Source organism: Condylura cristata, unplaced genomic scaffold (assembly GCF_000260355.1).
Source record: "Condylura cristata isolate star-nosed mole 26May11 unplaced genomic scaffold, ConCri1.0 scaffold00001, whole genome shotgun sequence".
In the NCBI taxonomy this organism is placed as follows: Eukaryota; Metazoa; Chordata; class Mammalia; order Eulipotyphla; family Talpidae; genus Condylura; species Condylura cristata.
This window is the reverse complement of record NW_004567102.1, coordinates 53,467,670-53,486,602: the sequence shown is the minus strand read 5'-3', so window position 1 is coordinate 53,486,602 and position 18,933 is coordinate 53,467,670. Positions and strand designations below refer to the sequence as shown.

The 18,933-nt window shown below is 44.5% G+C and overlaps 1 protein-coding gene across 3 annotated transcripts in view; it reads left to right on the top strand.

The window, feature by feature from the left end:
• FYN (FYN proto-oncogene, Src family tyrosine kinase) overlaps positions 1 to 17,685 on the top strand; it is a 261,917-nt gene extending 244,232 nt beyond the window's left edge. For 2 of the 3 annotated variants that reach the window (XM_004673777.2, XM_012722015.1), the window contains exons 13-14: positions 5,206 to 5,337; positions 16,180 to 17,683. In XM_004673777.2, coding sequence (XP_004673834.1) covers positions 5,206 to 5,337; positions 16,180 to 16,388 — 341 coding nt within the window. In that variant the 3' untranslated portion in view covers positions 16,389 to 17,683. Of the gene's footprint in view, positions 1 to 5,205; positions 5,338 to 16,179 lie in introns of all 3 variants that reach the window. The other variant, XM_004673778.2, reaches the window with a different exon arrangement.
• Positions 17,686 to 18,933: the final 1,248 nt, after the last annotated feature.

The following is an 18,933-nucleotide window of genomic DNA, read 5'->3' as shown; positions in this document are numbered from 1 at the left end:
CCCTCCTTGCCCCCCTCGTCCCCCTCCCCCGCTCTCTCTCTCTCTCTCTCTCTCTCTCTCTCTCTCTCTCTCTTGCCCCATGCTTGCCCCTCTCAGCCCTGGCTATCCGTGCATGCCCCACACTCATGCTCCCAAGTGCTTTTTGCGCTAACACGGTGCCATGTGTGGGCACCAAAGCCTGGGAGGAAAGCAAAGCCGCAGGTGGTGACTGTAGAGGCTGGTGGTAAGAAACAGAACTCTATTTTCCCTTCAGCCTGTCACTGTCTGATGCATCTACTGGCCAACCGTTTATTTTATGTCCTTCCCAAACTTAGTTGCAGGTTCCACAAGAGCCAGGGGTTGAGATGACTGTTGATCCCCAGTACTAAGTACAGTGCCAGGCACATGGAGAAAACTCCAAAAATACTTCGGGAGAGAACAAAACCAGCCCATCCCTAGTGAGGTTTTTGTTGTGGTGTTATGGACTGTCTCTTTCCTCTTGCTTACAACATGGATGATTATTAATTTTATTTTAATGTGACGAGGGCCTCATGAGGTTGAATGATTGACATCTACTTACCTGCTTTTGTCCCATTCTATTAAGTGGGTTTTCTGTAGCTTATGAACACTCTGGAAACATGTGCTTCTGCCGAAGTAACACACACACACACACACACACACACGCACGCCTTAGACCCCATGAACTGGACAAAGTCTGGTGCTCCCTTACCTTAGACAGATTCACTCAGACCCAAAGAAGATCTGAGTACACTTCACTGGCACTAAAAACAGAGGCTTTCAGGTGTTATAAGTTCCATTAACATGTGACAGATACTTTTCTCTGGTAGTTGGCAGTTGTTAGATTCTTAGAACAACATCCAGATGGTGACAAAAGGTAGTGACACTAGTCACTGAGGACAAGGACAGGACTCTCTAGTGGGCAAGAAGATAATAAATTCCATAAAACACCTCAGTTAGTCTGCCTGATGGAATTCTGGAAATTCTGACCTTTTATTCATTCATTCAGTGCCCTGTAGTATCTTCAGTGCACCAAACACTGGGTTCAGTCCTGGAGATAATGGCCTTCCAGAATGACCTGCTCTAGCCCCAAGCACAGTATCTCTCAGGAGAAAGACACATCAGACAACTAATGCATTCACCATCCCTGAATAGTAACAACTACAAAGAGCATGATGCTCCAGCAGGAGAGTGGAGGGCCCCACCCCGTCTCAGTACTCATTGAGGTTCCTTGTGCAAGTAACACTGAGGTGAGGCACAAAAAGGATGTGGAGGTTTCTGTGTGGTGGAGACTTTGGGCAAAGAGTACAGTCTGTGCCAGGGCCCTGCAACAGGTAGCAGCAGTCAGAGAGGACAATTGGGGTTGGAGAAGGGAGCCCCAAAATGACAAGGAGAGGCTGGAGAAGTAGGAAGCAAGGACTAGATTGTGTGGGTTAATTGTAAGGCCATCTCAGGAGTCCAGGCGGGGGACAGTGTGCCAGTGAAGACTAGAATGAGGTGGTAAAGAAGAACAGGCATGTTCATGGGTATGCAGTAGGCTCGGTATGGAGAATGAAGAAGCAGCCGGGGCCAGAATGATTCAGTAAGTCTTACTGAGTTCTGCCGAGCAGGCACTGTGCTTTTGGGCACCAGTGGAGAAAAAACACACACAGCACCAGGCAAAAGGTTTGCTCAGCACTCTGCAGTCATCAACTGGGCAGTTTTCAAGGGCAAACACTGAAAAGGAAGCAGAATTGCTGGAAAGGCGAATATTGGATGTTGTATTGAAGACTTCCCAATGGAGACATTGAGGAGGGCTGATTCCTGTCAGGAATTCAGGATACCTGGTGACACAAATGCAGGCATCATGGGAATCTGGAGTCCCCAAAGCCACGGGGACATTAAGAGCCCATGTTATTACACAAAATTTATGGCCCTTGTCCTCTTCATATCTCAGCAAAATTTAGAGAAACTAGTTCAGATACATGTAAGAAATTATTCCTGAAAACACTGGTATGTTTACTCAGTAGAGAAAATGATTCAGCCTTAGGCTATCTGGTTCCCTCTACTATTCCAGGGAGGTGAATGACTAAAGTGCAAAGCTACTCTGACCTGCATGGTGGGTCTAGCGCTTGGGCCTCAGTGACAGACCACACCAGTTTCCACCCACGCGCTTGCCCTGGAGGGCTGTGAAATCTGCAACCCCTGGAAAATATCAGTAAAAATGGTGCTTTCAAGTTCATGCATAAACACATTCAGATTATGGCCTTCCCATATTATCTTAAAAGAATGTTAACCTGTTGAAGCAATTTAATATGAAACAAAAACCAAAATGGTGATAATACCATTATTTTCTCAGTTCATCTAAGCATTGAACAAGTACCCCAAGTGTCCCTAAGCCCCCCAAAATTCACAATATTAGCAACACTGTTCATCATACCGGTATCATTTCTACATTTCCTCCAAGGAAGTACAGAGGAGAGAGAGCAGTGCTGGTTATCTGAATCCTGTTTGCAAAGAGGAGACGTTTTGAGACCAGTGAATCAGCGGGTTAGGTAGCAATTCCTGGTCCATTGTACAGCAGGTCTCCAGGTATCATCTGCTTCTCCCTACAAATCCAAACTGCTTAGAAGACAGCTATGGTCCTGACTTTATGCCTGCCGTGCTTTCCGAGACCTCTGAGGGAGTGAACTTGATTTTAAAGGAAAGCCAGTATTTGCGTCCAGGAGTTCTTCCTGCCATGTTCCCACCTTCATCCAAGGAGCAAGCCCCTCACTGCCCCAGCGGCCCTGGGGTGCCATTCCTACAGACCCCATTTGCAGCATGAGCCCTGCACTATCATTTGCTGAGACCGTCTGCCCAAAGCCCCATGGACTTTTTGGAGCCACATTTGTACCCTTAGGTGGAAAACCAAGGGGAAATTAGAGGTAAAGAGATGGATGAGTAGAGGAATGAGCTCTGGATTATTCTCACTCAAAATCTCAACTAATGATGAACAGCTTGTCACTGCCTTAATTTAACGTTTCATCTTAAAAAGGAAAATATGATTTATCTTTAAAGAAGCTTCTTGTGTCAACAGTGGCTGCTATTTTAAGTTGGACAAAGATATTCTTCATTTTTCCCATTCAAAATGTATTAGTCGTAAATATATTGCTTATCTTAGAAAGAAAACTGATGCAAAATAAATTAATTTGCTGTTACTCAGTCAAATCACATCATCTACAAGGGATGTCCAATCAGAGACCCATTATATCACACAGCCTTTGTTTTAACTTTTTCTTGAAGATATGGAATAATTCTTGTTGTAGGTGATAGAAGAAGAAAATAATATAGTAGGCACTCATGCATCTGACTGATGTATTGACATAGGAGGAGGGGAGTTCTTCTGAAATCATAAAATTCAGAAAACCCAAATTAACTTTATACATATACCTTCACCAGTGTGTAACATTAAAAGAAAGGAAGACTCCCTTTTGCATGTCATTTTATTTACAGGATTTTTCTACACAGTGGAGAAAAATGTTCTGTTAGCTTCCTTCCAAGCCATTTGGTTCAAGAAATGGTTTAAATAGGAACGAATTTAATATACCTTTAATTCTCTGAAATAAGAGAACTCCAGCTGAGGTTTGTTCCAGGGCAAAGTCTGCTCTCAACACTGAAGAGAATCTGTCATATTAATCCCAGCGGCTCAGCGTCCAAAGCCGTGTGAACAGAATGCTCGAGGATAGATTGTGAGAAGAATGCTTTGAAAGAAACTTTAAAAACAAAATGACTGTTCGGAGAATATCAGGCCTTGCATGGAGTCATGCAGCACTTAAAAAAGATATCAATAATTATGCTTGAAAAACAGTTAATTAAAAATAATTCAACACATAAAAGGAAAAGAAAACTATAGAATAACCTCTCTGTTCCAGTGTTAATATGAGGCACCACATAATGAAATAGGATTTTTTTAATTTCATTTCACACTGCTATAGAAGATATGGAGAGGAAAATCATATTGCCAGAAAATGCTAGATAGATTTGTTAAGATGCTATCATGTACTGTATTTAAAACAAAAATCTAATTGCTGTAATTTATCATACCTCTGGTTATTAAACCCATACTAATCTAAAGATTTTAATCATTTGCTACTTTTGCACACTGTGACTTTTCACAGAAGATACTATGAAATTTCCTGATATTGTCAGCCTTTGTGTGATTTTTAAGAAGCTTCTAAGTAAAATTAACATGCGTTAGACATATAATTGTGTTTACTTCGGTTATAAAAATTCCTTGCGTTTTCCCTTTCAGTTTGTTCAGTAAAATATCTGGAACTGCTTTATAATTGCCAAGCCTAATGTGTGAGAGCCCAGGCAGCTGAAACAATTTTAATTCCCTGTACACACATCTAGTCTTGTAAAGAGCAGGGTGGACCCCACTTTTCCATTTGGATTGGAAAGATGATTCTTTTAATGATCAAAAAAAGAAAAGAATCCATTGCCTGGGCATGAATTTGCTCCTTGGTCTTGAGAAATCAGAAACTCATAGGACAATCATTGAGGCAAGACTGTTCTTTAAAAATAAAATTTAGAGAGCTGGCAGAAGTGGCAGTGAGGTAAGGGAGGGCTCGTGAGAGAAGGAGAGGGAAGAAGGAAATAGCCAGAGAAGGCATTTCTCTCCGAGGGTATGGGAGCGTGGAGGAGACACAGCCCATTCAGCACAACATGTGGGCTGTGGCCAATTGTCTCCACTGGCGGAAGCATGGTGTTTCCTTTTGGTTTCTATGCGCCTCCTAACAGTACACTGTGGCCTTGTACAGCAAAGGCCTCTTTGCATTGTGATTTCTGCTGTTTGTGAAGTTATGTGTATTTTTTAAATTATAGCTTATTTTAAAGAAAAAGAAAAAAAAATATGTCTATTTCCCAAATCTACAAGCTAGCCATACCTACAGACCAAACTTGAGACATTAAGTATGATGTGGTAGATTCCGGTTCTAGAAGCCAGGACTTTAAGTGGTTTGAAGATTAACCCTTTGAATAGGAAAATTTAAATTAAACTGACTTGCTTAAGATCACAGAACCAGGGCCAGACCCCACAGCTTCTTTGTTTCACCATCTCCCCATTCTTTCTGAATGTGCACCGATGAATGTGGCTCCCGAGTGCTTCTCCTCCCTAGTCCCAGTTCCTGTGAGGCGCTGCATGACAGTAACCAGGTACCTCACAGTAACCAAGTGTTCTTTTTGCAGGTGCAAAGTTCCCCATTAAGTGGACGGCCCCTGAGGCAGCCCTGTATGGGAGGTTCACCATCAAGTCTGACGTGTGGTCTTTTGGAATCTTACTCACAGAGCTGGTCACCAAAGGGAGAGTGCCATACCCAGGTAAGAGCAGGCACCCCACAAGTGGGCCTCTGACTCGATGCTCTTTCAGCAATATGTAGGGAAACCTTACTCTGTTTGCCTTTTCATCCCTACCCTCAGCTTTCTGCCCACCATGGGTTTAAAGAATGTGGACAGGTATTTAGTCAGAGAAAAGCAAAACTGAGAGGCACCATGGTCTGTAGACAGGCAGCCACCACAAACTATGTGCCGGCATTAATCTAATTAGCAGCTGGTATGAATGCTTCAGTCCACCCCAGTTCATGGAACCCCTCTCTCTCTCAGTGGGCGAGTGTGCTGTAGCTCACAGAACAGAAACCTCTGCCTGATTGGAGTTTGCAGACACTTCTAGGAAAGAAAAGGAAAACGCCCCCACTGCTTTTTGATTAGACTGTAACACTGACCCATGGAGTGAAGCTGGCAGGAAGATGCCAGGACCTGTTCTCTCTGCAGGCCCCAGCTCCAGATGGCCAGAGAAAGCAGAGGCATGTGAGCAACACAATTTAGAGGCTACTCCCTGCCTGTTTCTGAGCAGTAAAAAACACTGTGCAAGTGCATACATAATGTGTTGAAAGGACGTTCTTAGTTTCTGGAAATGATCTGGATTATTAGATTCATGCTCTCCTAAGAAACCACAAATTTAGGCTATCCAGGCTAAAATTTGTTAATTTAGACAGAGGATGACCTAAGGGACACTTGTGCCATCTCACCTCCACGCTGCAGTGGGAATAGCACAGGCACACTAGGTTTTCTGAAATGTTAAGGACATATTTTTCAGTCACGACTCAGTAGAGTTAGGACATAGCTCCCCATCACTCCCTTGCCCAAGAAAGGAGCTTAACAAAAAGCAGTGATGGAAGCGATAGTGGAGATTAATGAGGAATTGAAGCCTCCTGCAAATCCTGGGTTTATAATCGTAGTTGTGCAGTCAGAGGAGCCAGCAAGGGCAGATTAATTTGTAATCCCTTTGTTCATTTTTATCATTGTTTCTGGTCATCTTCATTCAGACGCCGCACAGAAGTGCAGGGAAAGAGGATCTCTTCCCAGGTTGGTCTAGCCACAGGACTCCTCAGAGAGCCAGGTTGGCACAGAGGCAACACTGGCAAGTTCCCCAGCTCTGAAGCACCAGTACTGGGCATCAGGAACTTTACGAGTGAAAGTCAGTTTGTTGAATGCCGCGGTGGCCACTGCCCATGTGGGTGCAAGTGGGCAGCGGCCGACCAGCACGGACAGAAAGCAGCGCTGAGGGACTGGGGCTGTGTGGGCCTTTCTGAGTCACTACTCAAAGGGGAATGTGAGCAGGTTTCTGGATTTTGAAGATGTGAAGACTCCTCTTTTTCTCATTGTCTGACTTGTAAGCTTATTTCTTCCTAAGCACACAAACCCCCACCCCAGGTTTATCATCACCAGAGTGTTAAATGCAAGTGGTGGGGAAGGTTAGCGTTGCTTGGTTGCCATGCCGCCTTGCCTTGCCTTGCCTAGACACAAAGCTGCTTTTTGTTTCTCAGGGTCTTGCATAGAAGCCAAGACAAAAGGGTAGGGGCAGGGGCCTCAGAGAAGGAAGGCAGGTGTGTGGTTCTAAGGGAGGTTTTCTCAAGTTTGCTTTTAACATAAAGAAAATGGTTTTATTTTACAACTTAGAGTAGGATTCATTCATTCAGCAGAGTGTAAACTGTCAGGCATTTTGCCCTATGTGGGAAATAAGTGCAAATAAGACATGCATGGTCCCAGCAAGCATTAATCAGAACCTTCTCAAGCTAAGTGCTGTTTTAGCTAGTGAGAAGAGAACAGTGAGCAAATAAATAAATTTAATCCCTGTACTCATGGAGCTTACAGTTAGATCAACAAAATACACACCAAATCCAAGAAGTCAGTCTTACTTGTTACTCACTTATTTTTAGAGGAAATAATTCTCACTTGATTCCCTGCTTACCATGCTTATCACAATTTTGATAATGGGATCAGTGGCACCTGCTTTAGGTGTCTACACATAAGCAATAGCAAGAGCTGCCTTTAACTCCAAATCCTGTGGGACAGCAAAAGAAAAAAAAAGTTTGACATGAAACTTAAGTGCAGTTAATTATACATAGGTGTATATAGCATGAGCAACTGCCGATACAGAAGAGACTCTGCTAGCCTCCCAAATTCTGTGAGGAAGGCAAAGATTGGGGTTTGTATGCAGGAAGCTTCTAAAGAGAAGAAGATGGGTAGGAAGTCAGGGAAGAGGAAAAGCATCTCAGACTAAGGTGGGCAGGTACCAAGGCCTGGGAAGACCATGCCAGGCTCCGAAACTGTGAAAGAATGGGTCAAAGGAGAAGAGATGATAGGGGAAAGTACCTGGAGGTACAGTTGGAAAGGCTGGCCAGACCCCTCATGAAGGGCCTCTCCATGCCTGAGGAGCACCCTGGGCCAGGCTGGTAGAACCACGGCCAGGGAGTGACGCACACACAAAAAGCCACAGAAAATTGTTCCCAGGCTTGTTCCTAGGCATGTGTACCTCTTGTTTTTGTTTTTTAACGTAGCTATAATCATATTTAATTGGACTTCTGAATCTCACAGTAAACTCTTCTTGAGGGAGAGGCTTTTACAGAGGGCTTCCAATTATAGGATTATTACCTTAATGAAGGAAAACAATTCCTAAGGAACAAACTGTTTCATTAAGCTCCATCCAGATGTCACTGTGAAAGGAAGGGCCTTCCTCTCTGAATCCGCTCTGTTGGCCAGTGTGGCCACAGACAGACTCCCAGCCCCTGTCCATCACGACTTCCCTTCTGACATCTTGGTGTAGTTGCTACTCAGTTGGCTAGAGTGTTTTTCAAGTAACTCCTTTTTCAAGAACAGTGGGGAGTAGTGCTTTTTCTTGTTCTTTTCTCCCTGAGAATGGCCCCTGTCACCTTCACACTCAGAGCGGTACTTTGGCTACTCGGCGAAGATTGAGGTTGAAGGAGAGGGAGGTGACTTAACAGATTTTAAAAAGCTTTTCAGGTAATTTTGCCCAACATGAAAGAAGAGCCAGAAGTAAGAATCAGGAAAGGATTGTACCGGACATGTGACCACAGAGGGGCAAAAAGAAGATAAACCTTGGCTGGTTAGTTAGTTAGCACTTTCTATAAAAGGGATGGACAAAAAGGAAGGGAAGAAAGCCTCAAATTGAAAAAGAAGCCAAGAAATACTGAAATGTGACGTTGCATTTAACAGGGGGGTGGTGAAGACAAATCAAATCACTTCGTCAAAGTTCCTCCTGAAATTTGTATGTAGTTGTATGTAGTTCTAAAGAACAGCTCCATTCTACAAAACTAGTAGCTCCCTAACCCAAACTCACTATCAGCACAGCAGTGTTAACGTGCTTGCCTACAAGTCAAGATTCAGAATCACTGTTTGCATCAAGATGGGAACAGATTTTGTGCTTCCAGGTTGTTGTATATGTATATGAGAAATGAAAACAGGTAAGCGTTATTTTGGGGACCAAGGCCATCAAATCAGAATCATGCATTCTGATCTGTCATATCACCTGCAGAATCCGACTTTGCCCCACAGCCACTGCTCCCTGGCAGGTGTCACCCACACAGGCAGTGCCTCTTCACGGACTTCCTACTTCCAGTCTCTCCCCAGCACCCCCATCATCAGATCCAGTCACTGAGGTTTTCAGTGGGCAGGTGACATGATAAACTTGATTTTTTTTCTTGCCATTCCTCCCACCCCACTCCACACACACACACACACACACACACACACACACACACACACCACCACACCACACCACACCACACCACACCACACCACACCAAGAGCCATCTCTCTAGTCTCTTTTCTTGGCTTCACTGTGTGCCTCACAATTCTTCAAAGCCCAACCCAAACTTCACCTCCTCTGTGTCACCATCTCTCTGTTCCAACCAAATGGCACAACTGTTACGCTGTGTCTGAGTGTCTTTATTTCCCAGCAACTCTTGAGTTATTTGAGGGCAAGGGAGAGTTTAAATAAGTATAATAAATAAGTATAAGCCATCAGAAGGGAAGGGACAAGGGAAAAAATTATTACACCGGCAAGATTTTTTAGATTCAGCCCATAGCCTGCGAAACCTTTCAGCTCTGTTCCATTATTTTCACACAGAAATATAGCATGTATTTTCCCCACCTTGCGATAACCACTCTCCTCAAAGTTGTTCTAGGAAACTGACCCTCTGACCAGTTCAAACACCAGGTTCCAGCACCAATCTAGGCAGAATGTCCGGGCTGTTCTGTGCCCTAGTTCACAACCAAACACCTGCTTTGGGAACTTGGCAGGATCTGGCTGAGCAGGAACGCTGTCTTAAGCACGTCACAGATTCATGCATCTGAAGCACTTTCAGATCTTTATGCAAGTGACAGCTGCTTGACTTTCTTTAATGCATCTTGTCACAAGAGTCAAAAAAAATTAATGCTAGTAGCACTTTCCTTAAAGAACTAGAAGTCCCACCCATAGCCAGCCCCACTCCCTCAGATGCTTTAAGCAGAGTCCTGCTCACCTCAGTGTCTCCCTGTGCAGTGCAGCCTGCCCTCACACCCCTGCTGTGCCCAGCATGCAGGAGCAGGTTTCCTTGGGGTAGGGAGAGCTCAGGGGCCTCCAGCAAAGAGTAGAAACTCTAATCCTCAGGAGGTCCTTTGTCCCCTGCCTCTGTCCCCAGTGGGGGAGCTTTTCCTTTCAGCTCAAGTTGTTCCCTCAGAAAGGGAACACCCAAAAGAGCTCTGGGTCACCTTCCCCTGCAAGGTTCCTCTTGGCCTGAGTAGGCGACAAGAGGCAGCAATTACAAGTGAGGAGGGCACCCAGAGGGGCACCTTGTGTTCCAGGGTCCTGTGTCCTGCTTTCCCACCGCTGTCCGTGGTGGGATCCAGGCCTCCCTATAGACATCGTCATCCTCTCCCCTTCCTATGTCCTGGGACAAAGGAGCTCTTTATGACACTGAATTATCAACTTTAAATAACCTGTGTTACGGGCTCTGAGTAGTTATCATTTCTATATTTATTCACACAGTGGGTTTAATAAAAGCCCTGTCCTGAGGTTATCTAGTAAGATGAAGAAAGAGAAACAAAAGTAGTTATAATTGTGCCATCTCGAGGTCCTGCCTTTGTTCTCATCAGTATCTGATCAGCTTCTGTCTGCTCCAAAATTTCTCTTTGTTCCATACCAAAATCTGGTTGGAAGGGTCCTATTTTGCCCAGTATGAGAAGTAGAGCGTGTGATGATCGTGCCGCGCACACTCAGGCTGAGCAAGCGCAGCCTCCCGGACCTGCACTAGCACTGCACGCCCAGCAGGGGAGGAAAACAGAAGGGGCTTTATGGGAGCGTGTCCGGAGCAGCAAGGGGGAGCCGCTGTCAGAATGCTGATGAACAATGGAGTAAATTTCCTTTGAGTGGAAGCTCAGTTTGAGAAAGTAATTTGCATATCTGATAACCTGAACATCTTTCCTATTGTTACAGTGTTCAATACTCCCAGGGTCCAAAAAACCAGGTTCTTGAAATCCATAGTCATATGCAGATGCAAACTTGCACATGGAGTGGTTAAATCCCTGATTACAGATAGCCCCTCTGAGAACGACATTAGTAAGCCACATAAATAGAAAGCTATATAGCAAAACACTCGGTTCATAAAATACCTCTTTTCAGATAGTGGAAAGAATAGTGTAAATAACGATGTTTGTTAATAAGTGGAGACACTGAGGCCAGACAAGTTCAGGTCACCTGTTGAGAGGCACAGGGATGTAAAGCAATATATCCTAAAGTGGCTTTGCAAAAAGGAATAATTAGGTTTTTCTCCTCTAAAGAACCTAAAAAAAAAAAGAAGGGGAGATCTACTGGGTTCATAGATAGATAGATAGATAGATAGATAGATAGATAGATAGATAGATAGATAGATAGATAGATAGATAGATAGATAGATAGATAGATAGATAGATAGATAGATAGATAGATAGATAGATAGATAGATAGATAGCTCAAAGAAGAGGAATAAGAAAGTTAGAAAGTTGAAGGGAAAAGTAAAAAGGAGAAAAGGGAGAGAAACCATGTGAGAGTAGACATTGTTGGCAATCATATAACGTAAGGTTTGGAAAGGGAGAGTTGGAAACTTGACCTTAATTCAGAAACTAAGAGGAAGCCAGAAAAATGACTAGAAAAGATAATGTAGTCATAATGGCAGGAAATGAATACTGTCGTCTGGCTGGAGAATCTCAGCTGCAGTGTTTTGGGCTGACTGATTGGAAATGAAGTTCTCGTGACCAAGTGTGAAAGCCTAAAATCCAAGGTGACTTAGGAAGCCCCATGGCTGATCAGGGGAGAAGAGCGTGAAGCAAATCCCACACACAGCCTACTGTGGAGGTCTCTGGGAGCTGAGTGCCACCCAGCTGGGCCCAATCAGAGTGGTCCCTGGCTGACTCCTGTGAGGGAGTGAGAAAGTCGGTGCCACTCAGTGGCAGGAGCAGAGGGGAGGGAAGGGGTTGGCATGAGACTGAGCAGCCAGCTGCACTTGTTGCCTGCCCCTTCTCTGACAGGGAAGGGGACCTCGGAGGTGCTCAGGGATATGCACTTCTCCCGTCAGAGACATGAGACACCACACTCCACTGGCTGGTGACCCCCTCCATGGGAAAGTAGGCTCCACTGCAGCCCCCATTAGGAAACTGGAGCCCAGTTGTCAATGACAGTATTGCCCATGCACTGTATCTTCGAGTTTCTGTCTCTTCTGTTTCCCCCTGGCTTTTGCCCCCTGAAATGGAGGGTGAGGGAAGAAACACATGCCAGGGGCCCTCTTCTCTCTGTGTTTGCTTCTGAGTTGGAAGTACTCTTCTGGTGCCCCCTGGGCCCCTCAAAACTCTGTCTTTACCAGCCAGCATGTGTTCAAGGTGCTGGGCCCTGCCCTTCACCTCCCAGTCACTGCATAGAGCAAATGTCTCAGGGAAAAGTGGCTAAAAGAGGGGAAATAACCATTTTCTTTGTAACAAAAAAAAAGATAGATGGAACCATCTAAATTAAAAAAAAGATGAAATAGACTCATGTTGATAGTTGATAGTAGTACACAGAATAAGATCCATTTTTGCTAAAAAAAAAAAGAAAGAAAGAAATTCCTGAAATGAACATGATTTTTCATCATTCTTACAGCTAAGCATACTATTTTTTAAGTGGGAGGCACAACCCACTTGCGTTAGCTGTTATTTATAAAGTAACAACTCGTGTCAGTCTTGCTAACTGGGCAGCTCCTGCTTGTGAAGCTGCTGTCTCCAGGAGCCCTGGAAGATACTCGCCACATAGCCTGTGTGGGTGCTGGCTCCTGGAGGGCTGGGAGGAGCTAGGACCACTCAGACTGTCCCTGTCAGCCAAGTGCATTGTCTCATACCCCACTTTTATGGCAAAGCTGTCAGTGGGATGTCCCTGCTTGGCCCAGGGCATGGAATTGGTTACATGTCTTCCTTGGGCTTTGAGAGGCCTGGGGAGAGAAAAAAGCAGAAGTAAAGGGCGAGGAGAAGGAGGTGCGTTTCAAAGAGGCAGGGGTGGCCAGAAGGAGCATGCACACGGGGTCCCACGTGAACTGAGTGACCGCCCCGGCCCTGGTGTCCACGCCCAGGACGCAGGCTGCCGCCAGACACACTGCATGGCATGTTGGGACTCAGCTTGCTGTAGCTGTCTGAGGTTTGGGCAGAGCACCGGAAAAATAGGCTTGACCCAGGTGGCCAATTAAACTTTTCGTTGAGGGAGATTAAATTGAGTTTTAAAAAAAAAAAAAAGTAAAATCTTTTTCATGTGAGTGGTTTGTTTGTAATGAAATGAAACGTTTACTGGCATAAGCCCCACAGAGCAATGAGAGAATGATTAATTAAACTTTGTGGTGCATTTTGGACACAGAATCTCAGTGCTATAATAAAACATTAGAAGGTATTTTGGGAAGATAGCATAACCACCTCCAGAAGACCTGAGACCTTCTAAGGTTCAGGCCTCCTGCCTGCTTTTCCGCCAGCTTGGGGCAGGGACAGGAACAGGGACAGGGGGACTTGTGCAGTGTCAGACTCTGGTTTCTGTGGTAGGATGAAACCAAGGCCTGTACAAAAACATGCACACTCTTGGGAGAATGCTGGGCCTGGTATGTGATTACACTCTCTCCCTAGCCCTTCTGGGCTGGCTGGGATGTGATTGCTGCCGTCACTCCTGCCGGGACTTCCCAGACAAAACCCTTGGGACCAGATGTGATTCAGAAGCAGATTTTTTTAGTGTCAGTATAGTAGATAGGCCATACATTATACCACACTGAGAGTGTGGGGCAGCATTCTGTGCTGAAATACATTCTTTCTTCTTCAGCAAGAGTCAGTAGTAAATGGTCGCCCACCAAGTCAGGTTTAATGGCAGAATAAGTTCAGTTCAGATCAATTTCGCTGCCATTGGATTTGGGAGTTGTAGAGAAGGAAATGCTAGCCTCCTCCCTCCTTTGCCTGGAGCCCCCAACACAGGCCCAGGCTGAGTGAGTAGTGGCCTCACATCATCCTGAGTTCTCAAAATGCATTTTTAAAAGTTGGAGGAAGATTCAAGCTACAAAGCTGACTTAACCTGCAGCTGAAGAGGGTACCCTAAAGTCAGGCATGGAGGCAGGTGGGAGCCACATTCGCTGCTCACTGAAGTACCCTGAAAGCAAGGTTACATTTGAATAGTCAGATGAAGCCCTGTTTCAGCACAGCAGGAATGATGTATGGATTGTAACACCTCAAGAAATTATCACAGCAGAGAATAAACTTCTCCTGAAGGGTCTAGACCTGGCAAGACTGTGACTGATGACCACAAGAGCCAGCATAGACCCTGCTACAAGAGGATCAACGAAAAGAATCCCAACATAGCCAGGAGAGTGGGTGCCTCCTACCAGGGGCAAGCTTGCTGGGCCCAGCCCATCCTGCCAGGTATAGAACTCTAGCTAGCGGATTGTCAGATGCTGTGTTCTCCTGCTGGTTGTATCCCTGAGAGACAGCAGCAGAATTTGAGGTTGCTGTGTGGCTTGAGAGTAGGTTCTTTCGTAAATGCACTGGCTCAGAAACAGGGGGAAGATTCCAGATTATGGGCATGGGGCCACGTAGCCAGCAGAGTTGAGAAGGATGCCTGGCAGTGATTGAGAAAAGGGTTAGGATATTTATCTCACACTGAGTGTGGGATTTCCTGTTCTGTGAGAAGGCAGCTCGCAGGGAGGCTGTGTCCTCCAAAGGGTTAGCAAGCTCCCAAATGTCTGCTGTTAGCGCCGTGCAGCTTAATGTCCCAACATCAGGCTGCTCCCCTGAGAGTCATCAAAGGCCTCAAGTGATAGATTGCCTGTCCAAGACCATCAGTAAACACAGGCCCTGGAGACACCCTGTCTCCCCATCAGAATCACCAAACCTCAAGGCACCTTAGGGTCATTGGGCCAGACGGTGTCCAGCTGTGGTGGAATGATGGCAGATCTCAGCCAATGCGACACCAGAGCTCACCCTGAGTGCGGAAAGCTAATTTTCAATGTTTGTAAGGGAAGCTTACAGATATTATAAATAAAATACAGGGTTTTTTGTTTTTTTAAAGATTTTATTTATGCTTACAAAACTGGGGTACAGGCCAGAGGTGTGGTAGGTGAAAGGATTCACCAGAGATAGAGTGGGGCACAGAATAGGCAGATCTACTGAAGTCCACTGCTGAGGGGAGCAGCAGGCATGCCAGGAGCAGTCTACCGTGCCATGTGGGTCAGCTCCCTGGACGGGGATGGAATTCTTGCTGCAGTGGCTTCCGAGAGGTTCATAATGCGGTGCTTTAACCCATTACGCCAGAAGGGAGAGCCCAAGACAGTGTATTTTTTTATGCCATAGGTTTTTGGGTTTTTTGTTTTTGGGAGATTTTTTGTCTGCTTCATTCATATTTTTGTCAGCTTAATTGAAATATAATTTGCGTATAATAGAAATCAACAATTTTCAGAACATAGTTTTGAGAAACATCAACAGACACTACAGAATACAGGACTGGGCCTTGCAGACCGTGGCCTGTGGGGCCAAATATGTTTCCCAGCCTGTTTCAGAGAATTTTTGACTTGTAAAAAAAAAAAAAAGAAAGAAAACGGGCCAGAGATCGTAGGTAGTCCTCCGTACCTAATTATTTACTATCTGGCACTTGACAGGAGGTTCTGCTGACCCCTGATATAGAACATTTCCATCACCCCAGTTGGCCCCCCTCACCGGAAACCCCCACCTCCAGCCACTGGCCTGCTTTCTATCACTGGTTTTTCTCAAATTTCATATAAATGAAATCATGTAGTATATTACCTTTTGCATCTGGATTCTTTCACCTATGATGCTCTAAAGATTCATCAGTCGGGCTTTTGTATGTCTCAGTAGTGCAATGTTTTTTTCTTCTGAGTGGTGTGCATGCCTGAAAGGCAGGGTTCCACTCTGGGTGAGGTGGTCTATGGTTTCCAGGAGGGTTAGTGAGGTAACATTGGTTTACAGCACTGCTTACTCTCAGATGCGAGTCCATACCACACCCACCCCCAAGGCACCGATAGCCCTCCACCCTAGTCCACTGGGTGGCCCCCTCCCCACTTTGCACTCCCCTCTCTCCATCCCTCTCTGGCAGCCTCTCAATTCTTGTCAGCTTTCTAGAGTTTATGATTGGTTTGGTTTTGTCTGATCCTTTATTTTGTTCCTACATGTAAGTGAAACCATCAGTAATTGTCTTGCTCCTTCTGGCTCCTTCCACTTGCCATAATCCCCTCTAGTTCCAGCCCCTCAACAGGTTTAGCCTCCTGCAGACCCAGGATATGGGCAAGGGGAGCACTGGGCTGGCGCCGTGTGCCTGCTTCCACACCCGTGTCTTTGCAGGCATGAACAACCGGGAAGTGCTGGAGCAGGTGGAGCGAGGCTACAGGATGCCCTGCCCACAGGACTGCCCCATCTCTCTACACGAGCTCATGATCCACTGCTGGAAAAAGGACCCTGAGGAACGGCCCACGTTCGAGTACTTGCAGGGCTTCCTGGAAGACTACTTCACTGCGACAGAGCCCCAGTATCAACCTGGTGAAAACCTGTAAGACACGGTCTGCAGAGAGAGGCCTGTCCTCAAGGCTTCCCCACCCCTCCCCGTTAGCTTTCAATCCGTAGCCAGCTGCTCCCGGCAGCCAGAACCGGCCAGGATCAGATTGCATGTGACTCTGAAGCTGATGAACTTCCATGGCCCTCATTAATGACACTTGCCCCCAAATCCGAACCTCCTCTGTGAAGCATACGAGACAGAACCTTGTTATTGCTCAGACTTTGGAAAATGCATTGTATCGATGTTATGTAAAAGGCCAAACCTCTGTTCAGTGTAAATAGTTACTCCAGTGCCAACGATCCTAGTGCTTTCCTTTTTTTAAAATGCAAATCCTATGTGATTTTAACTCTGTCTTCACCTGATTCAACTAAAAGAAAAGTATTATTTTCCAAAAGTGGCCTCTTTGTCTAAAACAATAAAATTTTTTTTCATGTTTTAACAAAAACCAATCAGGACAGGTGTTTGGTTTTTTTTTCTTTTTTATAAATATGACTATATGTAATATTTACATCCCTGTACATACACCATGTGGGTGCTAATGTGGAGACCACCGCCAATCTGGGCCACAAGCTTCAGGACCCAGTGTGAGAATTTTACTGCAAAATCAGCATAAAAGCACTGGTAGAATTTTGAAAACCAGTGGCCTCATTTTTGGTTTTTGCAAAGCATGATTCTTCTCTTTTTTTAATTTGGATTGCACTTACAGGTCTATGACTCCACCTGTAGATGGCTGTTACTTTGACTCTTCAGCACCCCCAAACTGAATTCACCAGTTCTGTGTCCAGTATTTGCTTCCTGAAACTTAAAAAGTGAGCAGGTTTAAGCAAGCAAACGGCCAGTAATACCAGAGGACTGGAAGATGGATTCCACACAAACTTCTTGTGTAAAAATAGGAATGCCGAAATGTTTCAACCTTTTTTATTTTAATAAACCTTGTTAACCACATTGAAATGGCCTAAATCCCATAGCATTGTAGTTACGCAACCTGCTAAACTTTCTCATGCAACTAAAATTTATGGGGAAAGTGAGGGGGGGGGTTGTACATTTCCCATTGTAAATTAAGTGTTTTAAATGTCCTGTACTGCTAATGAAATGACTTTTTATGTGTCCAAGAATTCTCCAGTGGAATAACTATGCACTACTTTACATTTCATAGGGATGCACAAAAAAAAAGAAAAAAATTACGTTTTTAGTTGCTGTTTGTACCAACCATGAATTACATAATGTTTAACAACAAAATCGAAAATCCTATTTCTATTGAGTTTTTAATACTGAGTACAACTCTTAAGTCTTACTTCCTTTTTGTTATGATTTATTTGTGAGTTTACATTTTTTAATTGTTTAACTTTCTTAATTTAGTAATTAAAAAGAGAGCATTTTACATTTGAATTTTTGTTCATTTGTTTAAGTCATGGAAGGTACACTACTAGTGTCCTATCTGTTCCACATTAGTGGTGAGGGTCACACAGTGAATTCAGCCATGCGCAGTGATTTTCAAGTGGTAGAAATATTCACAACACCGCAAGTGGGGTTTTTCCCTCTAACTGTAACTATTGTTGTGCCACGTGTAGGAGAAAGAGATAATGACAAGAGGCATCTTTCTTGTTTTCGAGTCAATCTATGCCCCAAGTTTCCCTGCCCCTCTATACTGAAAGTGATGAGCAGGAAAATTCCCGGTGTGGTAGAAGGGGCCGTGGGTGCATTCAGGCTGTCGGTACAGGCCTGGCTCTGCTCACTCAGCTGGGGGCCTTATCAGTCACCTGGCGCCTCTCACTTTCGGGGCCTGTCTGTAGACCTGAGGGGTTAGATGAGGATCATTGTAGCTGCCTGTGGATCTGAGATCCCATGATTCTAGGATACCCGAAGTCATGTGAAATCGCACAAGGAGAACAATTTTCTGACTGAAACAATCTTTACATTTAGATAAGCTTTCCAATGTTTTTTAAAGATGAAACAAAGGGATTTCTCTCTAACCAAGTCTTTGTGGTTTTGGTTTTATTATTAATAAAATTGATAAAACTTCAAAGATCTTGCTAGTACATATAATTATTACACTGCTGTGCAATTCATTAACAGGTTCTAGATATTTCTAACAATCACCTTGTTTTTCATATCCATATCCCACTAGGTTGGATAATTTGCAAACATTCTCTTGAGGATTTTTATTTGTTTTTGACTCAGTTATTCAAAAAAACCTGGTGGAGTTGTAACAACCTGTTTCAAACAGATTCTTCTAGGAAAAAAAGAATAGTATTTCAAATCAACATTGAGTTCATTGTAGATTCCCTCATATGAAGCAAAACCAAGGACTTAAGGGCACTGTTAAGAAAGGCACACCTTGGTCCTATTCTGAAACATTTAGAGCAGAGTTGGCAAGGTGAAAGTGAAAGAGCAGCTATTAACTGTGTAGAAATCAGAAATATTCCTTCTGAGAAGTTGACAATCCATCAAGAGATATTCCTGAGGTAGAATAGTCCAGGCTAAGGCACCTTCCCACTCAACACCTTCCACCTCTGCAGTAAATTAAGGTGAATTTTTTTTTT